The sequence below is a fragment of the Zychaea mexicana genome, assembly GCF_025766255.1.
Source record: "Zychaea mexicana strain RSA 1403 chromosome Unknown BDB00scaffold_98, whole genome shotgun sequence".
NCBI lineage: Eukaryota > Fungi > Mucoromycota > Mucoromycetes > Mucorales > Lichtheimiaceae > Zychaea > Zychaea mexicana.
Genome location: NW_026516761.1, coordinates 880 through 19,523, shown reverse-complemented (window position 1 = coordinate 19,523; position 18,644 = coordinate 880). Strand labels below are relative to the sequence as shown.

The following is an 18,644-nucleotide window of genomic DNA, read 5'->3' as shown; positions in this document are numbered from 1 at the left end:
CTTTGTTTCTAAGAATGCAGGTGGAAAAACCTTATTTGCATACGCTAATTAAAGTTTCTATAAATAGTCGTGATATGTGAAAGTATCACGCTTGGTTACAGAGAACTTTCTTTATCCAGACTGTTTTTCTTTGTAGGGGAAGTCCCCGGTCGGGGACAAGTTTATTAAAGTGTGCAATTATCAGTAACTGCCAATAACGTTAAAGATACATAGTGTACAGGATGAAGCGACTAAGACACACCGTTGTGTTTTAACTACGGACCAATCAAGAGCACCAGGGAGGACCATGCCACGAAGTGACAACCCACATTAGGACAGCAGCGAGGGACAACAAACAGCCGGATTCGAACCGACAACCTCTTGGATAGAAGTTACCTGCCTTGAACGAGTCAAACAGGGCCTGCGCCCTATCCAGACTGTTTGCTAGAAGTATATCATTTTTCTGATTTTTCAAAGATCGATATATTTAATTAAAAAAGCAAATCTGGATTTTTGTGTTCAGAAATGACAAACAAAAAGGTCCCAAAACCTCGGCAGCGCTAAAAGTGGTAAGTGGTAGATCTTTTTTTCCAACAGGTTGTAATAAGCTCATATTGCACGCAAGTATCACAGGATGATTATGTGCTACCCGCCACGACAAAATTAAAACCTGTATCACAGAATATTTGTACTATCTCTCTGTCTCTGTTGATGTTTTTCGATCTTTCTACATAGTTACCTTCCAGCAGCGGTTGTAAACACATTTCACGGTTGAGATTCGACATATCATATTGAGTGACTGTACACTGCAGTAATCCATCGTTTTATTTGAAGACATTCATGTAAAGAGTGTGAATAGCATCTATAATTGGTTTGCTCATGTGTTTGCATGTAACAACCCCAGTACAAAGGTGATAACAAAGGAAACAGCTAGTGCGACAGAGGCCTAGCAAGGAGAGGGGAGGACGGCAGACAAACAACGCCACCTGGAGAGAGAGCGATCAATAATAAATTTAATATCACATTTATTAATCGCTACACACACAACTCAGGAACAACAACGCCATAAACAGTCATTTTTTTTTTCCTCCCTGTCTCTTTCCATTCATTTCTTCTCCCTCCACTATTTATTATTTCTTTCTTATGGCTAACCTGCGTGCTAAAGTCGTCGACTCTAACGTCATTACTAATGACAAGGGCAAGAAAATCGTCACATTCACCATTTCTGTGCGCAATGTTCAGGATCCTTCTGACTCTGACTCAAATTCAAAAGAGCTATGGCAAATTAAGAAACTATACCCAGATTTCCTAGCGCTCGATGCACAGGTATGTGTACATAACAGCTGGCGAAATCACTACTACGGTCATTTGGAAGCTTAAACTTGACGGTCGCGCGTTGTCATAATTTTTTTAAGCTCAAGGCAGAGGCAAAATACTTGAAGGAATACGAATTTCCGAAGCTCCCTGATAAAGGACTTTTCGTGACCCATGGCCCGAGAAGGGTGGATCAACGCAAGGTACATCTTTTGGTATCTCTATCTGCTTTTTATCTACTGTACGACTTCGAAAATCTAACGTTATAATGCGCTTATAACTACCAGTTGGGCATCGAGAATTACCTGAAACGTGTGATTGAACTGCCCCTACCGGATTCAACAGACATTTGTGAGTTCTTGAGCTCCAATATAACTAAAGAAGAGGATGAATCTCAAACAAGGGTAAGAGACACCCATAACAATAAGAGAGTAGACCAAAAAAAAATCTAATCTATCTTCTTCATTGTGGGTTATCTTTTCTGTCTCAAAAACATGTTGTCCTAACCTAAATATGTACCTAATTTGGTTCTATAACCTTCTTTTAGGTGTCCAGATACCGGCAAGGATATCTACGAAAGCGTGGCAAGAATTTTGGATGCTGGAAGAAGCGATTCTATGTACTAGACGGACCTGATTTAAAATACTATGAAGATGTATGTAACAATCCCTTCAACAAACGACGAAGCCACTTGCAGCATTATCTATATCTCGTGTCTCAACATATATATAATAGTAATCTTCATGTACACTTCCAATAACAGAAGCTATTGCTTGTATTAATGCATATAGGAGCTAGGCGAATACCTTGGCAAGATCCATCTAACTGAGGCACGAATCGCAAGACAAATATCGCCGCCGCCCTCTTCTTCAGAAGTAGCCAGCAAAGACGCGCCAGTTTTCCAACATGCCCTGTTGATCCTTGAGCCCAAGAGATCGGCTCCAGGGGGCATTGCCCGACATGTACTTTGTGCAGACACGGATGAGAATCGCGATGCATGGATTGAAGCTTTGATGCAGCATATTGACCACAGCGCAGCATCCAAGTACATTACAAACGGTATAATCAGTCGGAAAAAGAGTAACCGAAAAGTTTCACCAACAAAGGCAGATATCGGCAACATCATTATCAACAATAACAACAACAACAATGATAACATACGAGCAAACCGTCGACGGTCGAGTCTTCCAACGTTCATTTCGGGGCCAAATAATCATGCAGCAACGCTGAAACGCCATTCCGTGAGCTACATTGAAAAATTACAAAAGACCAATAGCAGTACTGCCAGCCCTTCATCTCCTTTCACTACTAGTAACAGTAAGGAAGACGACACCTCCAGCAAGACACCAAGTAGTAAACGCGTACCATGGTTTAAAAAGGTGTTTTCAAGTTCCAGCAGCAATGTTACAAAAGAAATCAGTCTTAAACCATCGAGCAGCCTTAGAAGTCAACAAGATAAAAACAAAAACAATGATGTCTCTTATACAGCGCCACCGACCGAGGATCATACACGAGAGCCCAATCAAGTGTTTGGCGCTCCACTCGAAGAGGCGATCAAGGTGGCCAAAATTTCAGAGAGATATGAGCTGCCCGCTATTGTTTATCGTTGCATCGACTATTTAGAGGCCAAAAATTCGATCAAAGAAGAAGGTATTTACCGTCGCAGTGGAAGTGCCGCCAAGATCCGAGCGCTCAAGGCCAAATTTAACAAAGGTAACATTCATTCATGCTAGCGCTGAGTTTATTATCATGTACATCTTCTATATAATATCGTGCTCATATACGTTCCTTGCTTGCTCAATGCTTTATATTTAAACGGTGATGAGCAGAGGGGGATGTCGATCTGCTAGCCGGCGAAGAAACCTACGATGCTCATGTTGTATCCAGCTTGCTTAAAATGTGGTTTCGAGAACTACCTGATAACATTTTAACGACGGATTTGCTTAAAAAGATTATGGAAAACGTTGACAATCTTCCTGATCGCCGTGAACGCGTCACCGAATTGGGAAGGATTATATCCTTGCTTCCTTTGGCAAACTACACACTCCTTCGGTTACTATGCGCTCATCTTATCCGAGTCGTACAAAACGCCGGCGCAAATAAAATGACCGTACGAAATGTCGGTATCGTTTTCTCAGCAACACTCAGCATCCCGACCAGCGTTTTCAGCTTACTGTTGACAGAGTTTGACGATATTTTTTGGACAGACGACAGTAATTTCGAGTGAAGCTGCTTCTGAATCTGCTCCACGATCTTGAAATTCTTGACGACAATATAACACAACGAATGTTCTCTTCCACCATCAACAAGCTCTCTTTCCGGCCTCTACCCACCAAATACCGAAAACTAACAACTGACGAACGGACGGACTCTGATATGACATACGCACACACACGGAATCCATCACGCATCGACCAAGATCACTACTCTCATACACATACCCGCATCACGTTTCCAGCAACACTGTTCTTTCTTTGGGTTTCATGACTTTAATCAACCAAGACGACGCCAACGACAATAAAAGCCATATGTCAACACCAATATTCTGGCCTAACATCAACTGCGCTGTTACGTAATGAAAAGCACATATCCCGTCCATTGCATTCGAACCGATTTGGAAACATGTCATATGATATTAGGAATAGCACATATAGTCTGTTCGTTCCAAAAACGTTTTCGAGTCAAATGGAATCGCTATGTTTGTATTTACGTATATATTTAGCAAGCCCGACGAAAACATCAATATCCTTAATTACACTAGCAGTGCTATCACCGTCGTATATCATAACTATTTACAGCATCAGGACATGCTGTGGATATATCTTTATATTTAACATAATAACAAAGCTGGCTCTTTTTGTATGCACATGTGTTTTTGTTTCATTTTTCCGTTCCTCTTCTTCTTTTCGCTGTATAATATGGCAGTAATTGATGACAGGGTATGTATGGAAACAACAGCAGCAAGACTGCTAATCATTCAAATCACGTAGTAGTAAAGTAGTGCCGTCTCGATTATCAAGCCAAACACCTTCAGTTTAATCTAGCAGCCACCATCACTAGGAGATCGCTCGTTGCTATTAGCTGATAAGATATTTTACTTAGTAGCTCTTTAATATTTTATGTGTAAAAGCAATATACAATTTTGGGGTACTGTAGTAGAGGTGCTGTCTGTGATCATAGATGATAGTATGTAATATGAGCTAGTCATGTTTTAAAGCTACTATGTGCACTCTTCATTATTCTTGACGGCTATTGATCAGTAGTAGGTTGTTCTGTAGCTGTTTGTTCAGCAGTCAATCGTTCCAATTCTTGCTTTTGAGATTTGAGCCTTTGCAAACGAAGATGGAGGGTGTCAATCTCGTACTGAATCACCTTTAGCAAAGTGTTTGCTTCACTGGTTTATACAATTTAGTAAAAAAAAGAAGAATCATCCCAACTTTTTTTTACCATACATCGTACCTCATGACTCCGGCCTCGCTTTCTTCTTCCAAAGAAGTCTTTTCATCGCCTCCTATATCCATGCTTTTTGTTAAGAAAATAGATGTGATGGTTACTAGTTTATACCAACTCAAAATAATATCGTTCTTTGTAATAAAGATTGATTAGCCTGAAGGAAAAGAAGAAAGAAACGTGGCTTACATATTTTGATCGATGCAACGCAAATACTCCATGAGTTTGTAAGCACCGTCGTCGATGAGCCACAGAACTATAGCAAGTTATATAATTTGTGTTAGTCCCTCTCACTATCCGTAATGCCTTTTTCAACATTGAAAATGGTTTCTTACTCTTTTCAGCTTTGTCCTCATTGACTGGAAAGGTGCTGACCACTTCATTCAGAAAGTCTCTAATTTCTTGCTGAAAATTACTGATGGCATTCGGGATCTCTGCGCTATGAAAAGAAGGTGCAAAAAGGCTTAATTCATCATCGTACTATCACTGCTGCGCATATAGACCATTTTCGTACTCATATTAATGAAGAAGCAACTTACTGGCGCGCATAGTACAAGCGCCTTTGCTCGCGTAGCTCTTGTGAAGCGATGACCGTTTGCAGATTAATCGAACCCAACTGATTGTCACTGAAAAAAAAAGTACACAGCCATTGTACCATTGTCGTCAGCATTCATTTACTGATAAACACGGTCGATAATCGTGCTATTGTGTACATATTATCTGAGAGAACAAGAGTTCGTGATATGTACATTTCACGAATATCACCTGAGCTGTTGTGGCGGTCCATGATCTTTTCTGTTAGAATGAAACAGGAAAAAGAGAGAGAAAGAGAGAAAGGAAAAGTCAACCATCCACGGTCGTCTGTAATTCGAGCTCAGCTTTATTTTGACAGATGAGCACAGACACGTCATGCGTGCCGCGTGTTTAGTCTGCTCCTCATGCATCGTATCAGCTTTGAAACGTCAATGTGCAACGTCAAGTATATGTACAAGCACTACTGCTGATATTTAATTCAATATATCTATCAGCATTTGTTTGAGCTGCGGTGCATTCATGGAGAAGTGAGTGTGCATTTAGCATATACAGCAAGGGTGGCGTGGTCCACTTGATCGATAAAAATACATATAACAATGACAGCGACTAGAACGAGAGATGATCGCTGAAGTATATGTGCTACTACGGATACATACATTATGTTCGCTCTTTGAAGGTGACTCTTTTCCATCATCATCACGAGTACCATACTGGCTAAAGAGTGGCAAGCTATCAGTAGAGAAGACTACTTCAAATATATGATGCCCTTAAACAACTTTCTCCTCTACATCTACTCGATCCTCAACCATCTATGCTTTAATTTGTCTCAACCAATTGTGGCTCCTCTTCCTTTGAAACCGCCGACAACATACTCATATCTTTGAATTTAATATGTTTCCCTCGATTTGTATTTTATTGACATACATTTTCTATCTTCTGTATCATATATCGTACCTATTCCCCGGACTACCTGCTCCCATCACGCATTCCACGTTTTTGTATGCTCTGGTGATCCCACGCTACACCTGCACCCACATCATTCCCGTATTACTTATTGTCCGTCTTGCTTATTCCATCATACAGTACCTCGTACCAAGTCCCTCCTATCCATGCCGTTTTCCCCGACAAGTACCCTTTCTGTTATAGCATTCCGTATCTGTTCCACATCCCAAGTTATAGTCTCATATGTCTCGACCCGATAAATCCCTCACAAGAAGCTGTCTCTCCCGCACAAACATTATCTTTCTATACCTCCGTTCATATTGCTACCACGTAAACATTTTTTTTTATTCTATAGGCCACAATTTCGTTATGCTACTATTCTTGCACCAATGCCTTTTTTAATTTTACCTATGATACTTCTTTTGACTTTACCACCATTCATGTGACCCCACACGTATGCATTATTCACCGGTGGTTTCAAAAGTCAAGGTTTGTGTAACAATGGCAGACACGTGTAAAATGCATTTTCCCCAGTTGCCCGATTGCGCCCTTTTCTTATTGCAACAAAATTGAAAACTATGCCAGGCAAGACACTTCAAAGGTAAGGTTACATAATTCCTTTCTTTTTATCAATTCAAAGAGTCTCGCACAAATAATCAAGCGTTATAAATGTGTCTCCATTAGTCATGGCAAGAAAAACTTGAATCGTATCGAAGATGACACTGGCGAACTCGACTACTTACAGAACCAACTCAGTCGAATGGATGGTCTTTCGGACGAATTGGTACGCCAGTAACTTTTTTCTTTCGACGATCTGTCAAATAATCATTGTATCTGACTCTGAATCGTCGATCTTCTTTTTTGCGAACTTAGATTGGGATACTCGATGGTTTCGACGGTCGCTTGATGAAGTTAGAAGCATCGATACGACCAATACATAAATCGACTCAAAACCTAACAAAGTTGGCGTCAAGTGAGTGGTGATATTCTATATAGAACGTATATAGGGGGTTTGCCGGCAGAGAGCCTGATAGAGAGATTTCACAGAGAGCCTGTTTTTTTTAAATATATGCTTCCGTAGATATTGATCGTGCATTAAATGCCACCGACAATATTGTAAACTGCTTGAACCTTCCCAGCAAAGAAGAAGCCTTCATTCTGAAAGGGTAAGTAACTGCTGACGAAAGTGAGATACACATCACTCATTATTGCTCCCTTTGAACGCTTCTTTCCTGCTCTAGACCTGATGAGCATAATGTTCTCCCTTATCTCCAAACAATGGGTGCATTGAAGGATGCTGTGGATACTGTCGAGCGGAATCAGTTGAAGTCATGCGAGAAGGCTGTAAATCAGACAGTAAGTTCATTTAGGCAAAAGATAATATTCCTGAGTACTTCTTTGCTGACTACGTGATGGTTACATAGAAACAATTATTAAAAGCCGGTATGTTGCATCTGGAGACACTGTTCCGTAAATGGTTATCATCTGTCAGCACGGTCGTGAATAGCGACGATATCCTTAATCCAAGTAACGTCATCGAGTTTGCTTTTTCTATGTTAAAAATGAGGGCCAGTAGAAAGAAAGACCTGCTTACTGATGTCCTCCTCGCACCATTTATTATTAGAGCCATTACCCAACGATTCGTTAAAGCAGCTTTCTCAACTCTCGACCTACATTGCAACGTCTGAAAAAGAAATTGGATACACCGTTGACTTCAGCAAACCATACATCGAAATTCGTTCCAACTACCTACTCAAATCCTTACACTCACTGTCGCAATCGGTCCAAGTGTCTGAACGTCACCAGGGCATTTCATACGAAAAGGGTTCTGGGGAATTTCTCAAATACATGGAATGCTTTACAAAGGCTATTCAGGTACTTAAAATCAAAGGGAAATGAGCGGAGAAGATACTCATATTCTACTGTGATGGGAGGTCGTTATATTGAAAAGAAGGGACAATTTTTTTTTATTTAGGCAGAGCAACAATTTGCTGGCAAAATTCTCAGCAACCGATCTCAAAGAAGTACTGCTTTGAAAGGAAGCATAGCACCTGCCCTGCAAGAGTTTATCTCGGCCGGGCGACATTTGAACGTGGTTGCTAAACGGTTAAACTATTTTGACACCATTTTCATATTCGATATTATGGAAAAATACGAACGCGACTGTGCTCCGATTCTCAAGGAGTTATCACAAGAAATTGATTTGAGCGATTGCACTGAAATGATTTCGACGTTCAAGTTGACAGCGCTCAAGAGCTTCCATGACTTTTCCGAGGACGTCAAGGGCAAGCGCGAAAATAATGCGTTCATGAACATGAGCAGTGATGGTACCGTGCATGAAATGACCAGTAATGTATGTATCGTACCTGTATATATGTTTTAATGAGGCCGATATATTTTGTAACGATATCGTTTACTAATCCGTCCTTTTTATGCCTTGGTGATGATGATACTAGACCTTGAACTACTTGAAACGCCTGTACCTGTGGCGCGAAATTGTGGAACCCCTATTGTTGCTGCTCGGTGACGGTGGCTGGAACCACCCTGGACCTATCACTGCAATTCCAGAAAAGTCATTTGCGTATGGTGAAACGCCCAAAGGAACAGCATTATTGCAAAGCTTCTTTGGTATGTCGATTACTATAATCACATTTCAGAAAGAGAACCTGCTTGCTAACTTGACGATTATTTCCTTATCAATTCCAGATGATGCTTTGGATCAGTTGACAGTATCCCTACAAAGGATATCGCGTGGATACAAGAAACCTGCTTTGGCTACCGTCTTTTTACTCAACAACTACAACCATATCTTACGACAAATCCGATCACCGCCACTTAATGCCATCTTTGACGAAGTATCCGAACTCAAATTCAGCAAATTGGTCAAGAAGCAGCTGGATACCTACCAAGAATCATGGAAGCCATGTGTAGAGAATTTGATGGATGTCACTTATGTTCGAGGAGGCGCAATCAAGAATTCCATGGGAAGTGGCGAGCGTCAGCTTGTCAAGGAACGATTCAAGGTAAGATTGAGTCCTTTTTCCTTCTCTAATAATCAATTTCTCGAGTGAAAAGAAGGACGTGCCGTGGTTAAAAAAAATCTCTTTAAAATAGAACTTCAACACCGAGTTCGATGAAATTTGGCGAGCACAAACAACATATGCGGTACCGGACTCAGAGTTACGTAACCAAGTTATTCGTGATGTAAAGAATGTCTTAGTGCCAATGTATGGCCGATTCCTTGATAAGTAAGTTTACTTTCATTAATCCGGGTTGATGTAAAACTGTTTACTGACGATGTGGTCACCTACATTACCCTATCTTCTAACTAGATATCAAAGCACTGACTTTACCAAGAACCCTGCCAAATATATTCGATATGACAAGGACAAACTGGAAAAGATGATCAATCACCTATTCGAACCTGCAGCATAACCACGCCGTCTTTCTCTATTACTCTACATCACTCCACAGATACCATTCTTTTATCACTACTACATTCTTGACAGCTTCATTTGAAAACCACTAGTAAATTTCTTCCTTTCTTTATTTTCCCTCTCTGTTCGTAGTACACTTAAATTCGTTACTCGACAACAGACAACCTCCATGCCCAATATGTGATTCGCGCTCTGCTTCCCGCTTCCTTTCCTTGCTGCTGAAATGTATGTACATACAGTAATCTGCCAAGATAAATTCGAATCTCGAAACAACCCATCTTATGTGGAAAAAGGAACAAAAAAGAACCAGAGCATTTTATTATCCAACCGAAGGCTCCATTCTAATCGTCCTCTACGTCGAGTTTTTGTTGTTTTTCTGCGTTTGCAACGGCATCTGCAAGATTTCCCTCTTTATCCCCTTCGTTCACCAGACGTTCGCCTATATTACGCAGCCAGAAAGAGTGGTTAGCTGTATTCTATTTCTCTCTTGAATCCTTCCATTTCATACACCAGATGTGCACGCGTGTTTGGAAGTTTTACCAATACTTTATATCAGTGGTTGACACTTACGTATAATTTCGAGAATAGCTCTTTGTGTCTTTCTATCCAACTTGTCCAACTTTTTCTGTACGTCGCGTTTTAGATCCCAGTTTGGTTTTTTTGGTTGCAAATTGAATAGGTCCTATTGATAACAAGATAATTAGTGTCGGTTTGATGAGTATTACCAACCGCCAAATACTAATCGATCAAGAACACATCCTACCACTTCTTCCTTATCTTGTTCGGCAGCTGCTGCTAATGCCTTCTTTGTGTAATCTTTGGTTTCGGATTCAACTGTTTCGCCAATGTCGGATGGGGTTGCAACGTTTGTGTGTTGTTTCAAGTTTTCATCGGTTGGTGTATAGCTTCGAAATGACAGATTCCTATTTAAACGTGAATATTTACCCGTTCTTTTATTTTGGATCGCGTATATTATCAAGACTGTAGTTTACTTTTCGGCTGTTTCAGCAGCTTGATTTGATTCAGATCCTGTTTTCCGTTTTCGTAATGCTGCTAGACGTTCTTTTCGATTGAGTGCTTCTTTTTCCATTGTGTTGTGTTAAGTAGGAGAGAAAAAGAACGAGGAGGCGCTACTTTAATCGATTACAATGTGTCTCAGCATCAAAAATTTAATGCGACGAGTATGTCTTATCCCGTAAGTTAAAGAGACAGTGTGATTGTTGGATGGGTCATATCAACAGTACAATCAAGCTTTTTTTTGTTGTTGTTTTTTTGTGTAGAATACGAAAGAAAAACAACAAGGGATAATGGCAAACTAGGATGGTTTATAGAATTACAAACAGTGGTAAAACTGAGAATAGGCAGAAAGTGGTATAACTTTTAGTGTGAGTCTGAACGGAAGAAATAAAGGATGGTGGATGTTAAATGGGTGGTTGTAAGGAAGAACATCGAATAGAATAAGGGTTTGGATTAATGGGCAGGACTGTATTTCCTTCGACGAAGATAACTATACCATGATCAAGATAGTTAGCGACAGCAATACCAAAAACAACAAGCCCTTTCCTTTCAATTATACACGCAGCCTACCTTTTTGGACGAGGACGACACAAAACAGTTGCCATGTTTAGAACTGGATTGTCTTTGTTGTAGGGGTTGGCGCTCAGATCTGAGTGCTTGGTCATCACAGACGCACGTAGCTACAAATAGAAAACCCAAGTTAACAATGGTACTCTCAGGAAAGGAGGAGAAAGATACTATGGGATCTGTATTTTCTACCTGTTCATGCGTGGTGATACCTCGCAAAATTAAGGAGCAATGGTATAGTGTAAGACCGCCCACCATTAAAAGGAGAACCAAGCATACGATAGCCAATACGAAACTGACTGGCGCTGCATCGAATACCGAATTGAACGTTACTTGTTGGGTAGTGTTTTGTTCTCTCCAGACAAGTAGTAGATGAACAATTGAGAACACAATCACGAATAAACATAACAAAGTGGCAGTGTTGATAAAGACAAAGAAGGGTCGGTAGTTGCGTGAGCCAATACAATTGTTAAGCCAAATGCAATGATGATCTTCCACCTCTATATTTTTGATTTACAAAATGAAGATAAAGGCGTTGTTAATCGTCGTTTATAACTTTTGAGCAACTGCTGAAAAAAATATTAACGCTTACCAACACAATTATCGCATTGACGGCAATGCGATGCCCGAGGTGGCCGATATATACGGCATGTATCACAGTAGCGTAATGTCCATGTCTTGTCTTTGATGCGCACCTCCTTTTGACTAGGTACACCGTGATGCCACATGGATTCAGAGTATGGAGATCCGGGATCCTCGTATCTCTCTAATACTGGAAACGGATCCAAATCACGGGGTATAATCTAGTAAGAATTAAATAACATACATATAATTCTAGTAAGCTTTCTCTTGCAAATCATCTTATACTCTCATATATAAATACACCACATAGTCATATATTCAAGGTAAGAGAAACTTACGCCAGGGTCGGTCCAAGAAGTCTTGATCATGGATGTCAATGATAGCACAAACAGATAGGCGAATACAATAGGAATGGCTGGATGAACATGCTCCCAAATAAACGGACAGCTTGATAATCACCAAACACACACATGGACGTAAGTTTATGCATACCGATAAGAATAATGATAGGTAAATAGCTTCGAGAGAACTCACGTGAAAATACCAAACAATACAGAAGGTGCAATCAGCAATATTAATGCCAAAATGAATGCCCAGTACTCTCTGCTTGTCATTAATCGTCCGCCACAGAAGAACTTGTTTCGGCCTGGGAAAAGCTTATAATTACGAACGAGTTTCATTTGTCTACTTGTATCCATGGGTCGATCAATTACTGCTGCAGCTATTGAAGCGGCCGATTGTGGTTGATGCTGATAATGATTATAAGGATGCTGTTGTTGTTGATGGTGATAATTATCAATGTTATGCGTAATGATAGGTGATGGTGTTTTTATCGGATGCTGCTGTAGTTCTTCTTGTTCATATTGCGGAGAACAAGGAGGAGGTGAAAGAGAGCGGGGAGAAGAGGGTGATGTTGGTGATGGATATTCTTGCGTTGTCTGCAACGGTTGGTGATGAAGTTGTAAATGATGAGTATTACTGCGCCCAATCAATGTTGCACTATCATCGCTCGTCATGTTTGAAATGGCTGTCAAGCCCGATGAATGAGGAATAGGTTGTTCGTGAGATGACATTTCGTCGTACGTATTGTTTGTTCTGGTTTGCTCAGGGCTAGTGGTTGTAGTAGAATCAGCGACGGCAGCACGAGTGGCCGAAGATAGCGCACCAAAATCAAAATTCTCGAAAGAATCTGGTTGTTGCCGTTGTTGTTCCCTTTTAGATGCAAAGCGAATGACATTGGAAGATGGATATGCAAATGGCGAAGAGGAATGTATGAATTGTTGGTGTGGTTGTTGCGTTTCGCTGAGTTGTTCTAAGGGTATGCCGAGTGTCTTATAATATGCCTCGTTATGTTGGTGCTGCTGTGGTTCAGACATGCCAGAGGGGTCGTGTTTTGGTAGCTCATCGGGGCCCATGTAATTGGTAACGTTGTTTTCGTTTTTTTTCTTAATATATAAAGAAAAACAAGGCGTAAAAAAAAAGAAGAGTGTGTATTGCTTTTCGGTGCCTGACGAACGAACGTTACCTCAAAACCGGAGTTCTCCGATGATTTCATAAAGTTTTGGAGAGCTGTGGAGGGAGGAGACAGATTTGGTATACAAGCATGGGGTTGGGTAGCAGTATTAGTAAATACTCTTTAAGGGTCGGTTCCGTCAATAGCGAAAAGTGTCATTCACGTAATAGCGACCTTGTGCCACGGTTCGAAGGATATACTTTATTTACCTGTCAACTTTTGGATTTCATCTTTCAACCAAGCGCGCATTATTTATACCACCGTCTTTTTAGTATGCAGGGCACTCCTTCCTCCTTATATCGATCACTTGATAGTGCTTCAAAGATGTGTCTCTTATGCTAGTTTATTAATATTTGTAATTAAGCTACATGATAGTCAAAGTATGCACGCATCATTACCTCCCTTCATTTTTCGCGCTATAGTATACTGGAGTATGAAAAATGCCTTTGTGATTTGGTCTGTCCGTCTGTGGCGTCTAGCATTAATTTCTTGGATATCGTTTGCCATGGTATTAAATTGAATGTTATAACAGAGACGCAAGTTATTATGGAAGGACAACTGGAGAGTGCTGTGCTGTGGATCGCTTTTATTCGGCTCCAATGATCTTTTTTATATGTGATGTTGCCGCTCACAGACATACACTCACTGCACCAATCAAGATTAGCTTTTAAGGCTTGGATCTTACCGTTACGACAGGAGAACCTATAAGCCTTCTTCGTAACGTATCGCAACAATACGCGTTATAGAATCCCGCAAGAACAGTTGACGAGACGTGAATCTTAAGAAACATTATATTTGTGGTTTTAACAACTACATCAACAGGAAATAAATTGTGTACGTTTGAGGAGATTAGAACGTCATTTTGCTGTATATGATGATGCATTACTTTATTACGAGTATTTTTGGACGTCGTATCGAAGATCCAGAGTATATGGCGCTATCCAAGCACGCCACTAACGTATTTTCTATATAGTACTTGAAAATCTGCGAGTTAGAGCCGGTTGCACTATGGATAGATGAGCGGCAATCAATTGTTTCTCTCAATCACCTTTGTATTACTGTAATTGTCTGGCGATTAACCTAAAACATTCAATCGCTTATATATACCTGCTTGGATGGCCAAAATTCCCACTATGATATTATCATATTCGTGCTTGTTTATTATATATAATGTAAAGCAACATCGGCTCGAACGATAGAATTTATGTAGACGGACATGAACTTGTTTGTACTTGTTTGCTTGGAAAAGCATAAAGCCTTTTGTAATTGCTAATCAACGCTTCAACTGTTTGCGGTATTGCAATGCTGCTAAATATTATGTTGCTGCAAATATTCCCAAGGTGCCAACTATCAGAAAAGTTCGTTTCACTTCCATGAATTATGCTGTTTCTTGTTTACGCTACATATTCAAGGTACATATTAGGATGTTACAATATTAAAATGGATCGATTCCATGGTCGTTTCCGTATTTTTGTTTTGGCCATGCTGAACGAGTATCAGCGAGGTATCAACGAGGTATCAGCACATTGTTTCCTCATTGCTGTATAACAGTATCAACGAGGTATCCGCAGAGTGATTCCTCGCTGATACTAACATTGAATAATCATACTTTATACTTTTCTGTTGCCTAAGGAGCCTTGATCTATATGTGTTCATTCAAGACTGCACTTGGCACTCAAACTGCGAGGAAGAGCGACTCACGGAACAGCATATAAACGGCTCCAGCAGCATGCGCCTGGATCTGAGAAAATTCGCAAAATAGTGTAAATTTTGAAGCTGCACAGGTTAAAAACGTGCATCAACTCCTCCATCACTGAATTGCTCAACAGTCCAAAGCAACGAAACGCGTTATTTGTCGCTGCCACCAAAGAGAAAGAATAAGGCTGACCAAGTTGCTTCCGTTGGTCGCTTATGCCCATGTATTTATGACCTACGGGTGGTCTGCTCTTCGACCAGAAGAAGAGGGCGGACGAATAGCCCAAATGGTAGTAGCCTTATCGCGATCCTTCATCACGTGGATTCGTGCGCCGCAGTGGATCGGACTACAAGACGTCAAAGATTATACGTGAGTTTTTCCATAGCGTGCTGTTTGAAATGGCATCGTCGATGAAGTGGGGGCAATATCAAGCAACAACAGTCCTGTGCCTTCTTTCGCCGTCGTTCAATTCCATCTAAAACTTGTTTTTCGATCTGAAGCCTTATCTGACGTAAAACCTGTACGCCGAAATACCAGTTACCCACGCGATGTCGGATACGAAATAGTTAGTTTTCCTAACGCCTGTAGTGTATTTATTGTTACAATTGAAGTTGACTTGGATGACACAAAAACAAAGATAGGCCACGGTATTGAAAGTGAGCATGATTTCTAATCGAGTCGTTCGAGCCAAAATGGACTATCAGATCGCACCAAGTGAGAATAAACCATCTCCATTTTTATCATGACTAAATCACATGTGTTGATACGATATAGCTAATTAGATCGACTGAAATTTTCTTATGTTCTAGCAAAGTTTAGGCATATAGAAAGGATCGATTGCGCCGGATATAACTTCTATACCATTTTGAATTTTGCACATGCACATCTTGTACACTTGATGTACCAGTAAAAAAAGCGAGAACTAATAAATAATATGGAAACTGTAGATGCACTATGAAAATCAAAAAGTCGTTATGTGCATGATGCTATATGATACAGCTGTAAATAAAAGCAATTTGCCAATTAAGATACCAAGCGAGTCAGATTGCTATAAAGCACACATGATACACTCTGTTATTTCGTTATGTCGTTGTGAACAGAAACATTCATTTATACATAGCAGATATGTAGAAAAGGCATTCCTTCCCAGCCAAACATAATTAGGCAGGCGTGTTCAAACAGGTTTAGCCACAAGTAAAAGAGGGTTCTGCCTGCATGCTGTTGTTGTTGTTTACTGCATATAAATATAGAACATTGCATAGTAAACGAGCTGCGCAATTACGTTTCTCTTTGCCCGCGACATCATCTGATGATGCAACACATACATGTTGTTACTGTTGCCGCACCCGGATATGCTTGTTAAGGATTTTGACCCTAGGAAATAAATATTACATTCATACTTTTGCATGACATAATGTCAAAACCTTCTATGAGTAATACGAGGCAGCCATACTTGACGCCTTTGTATCTATCGAGATATAATAATAGTAACAAAGAGCAATTAAGCTCATTAATGACGACGGACAAGCTTGGCATACCTTATGTATGCAAATTCGGCGGCAATATATAGCCGAAAGAAGTGAAAAGCAACCACAACAACAAACGTGCATTGAGCTTAGATGTAGGGCAACATCATAAATTTTCAATCATCGGAGGCATTCATGTTTTGAGGGATAATCCATATACACACAGTAAAAACGTGCTTTACTCAAACAATCATTTTGTAATGATACATAGCACAAACTTTATGTGTGAATGTACTGTAATATTCATTTTAAGCTCAAAGGGTATGTAGTACCATGAGCCTTTTTTATACACTGAGTGGTTGGGTGGTAAGTAAAAATTCAGATAAATTTACAAAGGAAAAGTAATATACGTATATCTACATGTGCACGTTTGTGTGCGTTGCGTATGCTTTTTTAATGCGGTTTTCTTCTTAGAGAAGTGTGTGTGTGTGCTTCTTTACATGAAGGTCATGACAAGGCCAACTAGCAACAAGGTGGCAATGAAAGGTGAGCTAATGAATATTTGGAGCGAACTGGCAGCCGAGTCGGAATTATCGCTGCCAGTGTTGGTCGAACTCTTGTCACAGACGAGTTCCTTTGAGCTATCATAAGTCACGTTGTTGAGCTCTGCAGCAATCTCCAACGTCTGACCACGGTTGTAGAAGTCGACAATCAAAAAGTTTGGACGCGCACCAAATGCCTGGTTACACTCGTTGGCTTGCAACATCAAAGAATCATGCGAGTTGGTAACGCTTGCTGAACCGCTCTGAGGAATCTGAATGACATTGTCGCCCCATGGCAACGAGCCATACAAGAAGTGGTTCATGCCGTACATCATTTGCTGAGGATTCACAGGGTTTTCGGGACGGTCAATGGTGCAGGTAAATGACGATTCGTTCTTGTTATCGTAGGGCGTCTCGAACACGTAGTCATATTGGGAGTGTAACCTACACATCACTCTTTTGTTTAATTGTGTGTACACCCTCTTCCCCTCAATATTACCCTATCCTTCTTTACGAAATTAACCCGCTTATCTCCTCCCTCTTTCTTCTCCCTGTTTTTGTTTGCTATGCTTACCATGGGACACTGTTTTGGTCTGCATTGACATCGACAAAGTTGATCAGGCGCTTTCCAGACGTAATCAAGTCCTGAAGGGTGGGCCACGTCAAATTCTGCTGTTCTTGGACGTGTGCATATTCGAGAATGCCACTGGCTTCATACGGTGCCTGGAAATCGGAAGCCCAGAAATCCTGGTTGGGGACATTCCACATGACGGTCAGTACTTCGTTGGGATTGTCCTTGAGCCAGGTAGCCAAGGTCGACAAGGTGTCCTGGGCCGGGCCATCGTCTAGAAAGGAGCAAGATGTGTGGCACAGGTGGATGTCGGACGAGTTGTCTGGCTTTACTGCTGAAAGTCTCAAAGCACGGACACCGTCGGTGAGCTGTGCACTAATATCGCACTGCTGGTTAGCAGCAGGGTTGGCCATGTACGCATACGAGTTGTGCGTCAGGACATAAGTCAGGTCGCTGTATGGTCTGGAACAGAATTCAGCATAGCCGTTGCATGCTTGTTGGTCTTGGGCAGATACGCCCAGAGCTAGCAAGCTTGCTGCTGCAGCCACACCTTGGAAGAAAAGACGATTGAGCATGGATGTAGTAGTGGTAGTGGCAATATAGTGAATAAATAAGGGTTATGAGATATAGAAAGAAAGGGAGCGAGAGTATACAAAGTTGAAAGAAAAGCGAAAAAGAAAGAAGTTCTAGGCAGGCTATTTATGGGTTCGTTGGCAGGCCTATTCCAGAAAAAGATGTTGCGTGCGGGTGCTGCTGACTTGCAATTTGAATGAGCGAAGTGTTTTTGGGCAATTGTTTCTGTCAAGCTATATATAAACATCTCATGGGATCATCCAAACACTTGCCGTATACACGCACACATCCCAAACCAGGCAAGCGAAGATCCCTTTTTTCCACAGATGCTAATCAGACTATCGCAACTTCCATGACAAAGGCAGTAAAGAAGAAGAAAAAGGGGGTCAAACTTGCTAGTTAACTGCTACTGCAACTGTGCTCGATTACATCGGAGATGAAGGACGCGGGCCTGTGCTTGG

General features: G+C 40.9%; 6 protein-coding genes across 6 annotated transcripts; 2 read left to right on the top strand and 4 right to left on the bottom strand.

Moving 5' to 3' along the window:
- Positions 1 to 1,002: 1,002 nt before the first annotated feature.
- Positions 1,003 to 3,718, top strand: BDB00DRAFT_643430 (Rho GTPase activation protein). The gene is made up of 6 exons (XM_053118139.1): positions 1,003 to 1,305; positions 1,395 to 1,496; positions 1,581 to 1,697; positions 1,841 to 1,948; positions 2,085 to 3,006; positions 3,123 to 3,718. Exons 1-6 carry the CDS (start codon positions 1,123 to 1,125, stop codon positions 3,518 to 3,520), a joined length of 1,830 nt encoding a protein of 609 aa, XP_052975196.1. The 5' UTR covers positions 1,003 to 1,122; the 3' UTR covers positions 3,521 to 3,718.
- A 682-nt stretch (positions 3,719 to 4,400) lies between these two features.
- BDB00DRAFT_922132 (uncharacterized protein) lies at positions 4,401 to 5,530 on the bottom strand (the record flags this gene model as incomplete). Its single annotated transcript, XM_053128756.1, has 6 exons — positions 4,401 to 4,687; positions 4,753 to 4,815; positions 4,933 to 4,999; positions 5,079 to 5,182; positions 5,283 to 5,369; positions 5,493 to 5,530. 6 exons carry the CDS (start codon positions 5,528 to 5,530, stop codon positions 4,543 to 4,545), a joined length of 504 nt encoding a protein of 167 aa, XP_052975195.1. The 3' UTR covers positions 4,401 to 4,542.
- Positions 5,531 to 7,815: 2,285 nt separating this feature from the next.
- Positions 7,816 to 9,290, top strand: BDB00DRAFT_771621 (Cullin repeat-like-containing domain protein; the record flags this gene model as incomplete). Its single annotated transcript, XM_053119979.1, has 4 exons — positions 7,816 to 8,094; positions 8,195 to 8,572; positions 8,676 to 8,847; positions 8,926 to 9,290. The coding sequence occupies 4 exons, from the start codon at positions 7,816 to 7,818 to the stop codon at positions 9,288 to 9,290; spliced, it is 1,194 nt and encodes a 397-aa protein (XP_052975194.1).
- Positions 9,291 to 9,997: 707 nt separating this feature from the next.
- On the bottom strand, positions 9,998 to 10,746 carry BDB00DRAFT_884658 (mRNA splicing factor; the record flags this gene model as incomplete). Its single annotated transcript, XM_053128346.1, has 4 exons — positions 9,998 to 10,095; positions 10,227 to 10,338; positions 10,420 to 10,579; positions 10,649 to 10,746. 4 exons carry the CDS (start codon positions 10,744 to 10,746, stop codon positions 9,998 to 10,000), a joined length of 468 nt encoding a protein of 155 aa, XP_052975193.1.
- A 493-nt stretch (positions 10,747 to 11,239) lies between these two features.
- Positions 11,240 to 12,502, bottom strand: BDB00DRAFT_771583 (DHHC palmitoyltransferase-domain-containing protein; the record flags this gene model as incomplete). The annotated part of the gene is made up of 5 exons (XM_053119974.1): positions 11,240 to 11,353; positions 11,433 to 11,740; positions 11,833 to 12,043; positions 12,161 to 12,269; positions 12,357 to 12,502. The coding sequence occupies 5 exons, from the start codon at positions 12,500 to 12,502 to the stop codon at positions 11,240 to 11,242; spliced, it is 888 nt and encodes a 295-aa protein (XP_052975192.1).
- A 2,763-nt stretch (positions 12,503 to 15,265) lies between these two features.
- BDB00DRAFT_932320 (PLC-like phosphodiesterase) lies at positions 15,266 to 18,327 on the bottom strand (the record flags this gene model as incomplete). Its single annotated transcript, XM_053129076.1, has 3 exons — positions 17,614 to 18,327; positions 16,998 to 17,483; positions 15,266 to 15,377 (listed from the first exon to the last, which is right to left on the bottom strand). Exons 1-3 carry the CDS (start codon positions 18,183 to 18,185, stop codon positions 15,266 to 15,268), a joined length of 1,170 nt encoding a protein of 389 aa, XP_052975191.1. The 5' UTR covers positions 18,186 to 18,327.
- Positions 18,328 to 18,644: the final 317 nt, after the last annotated feature.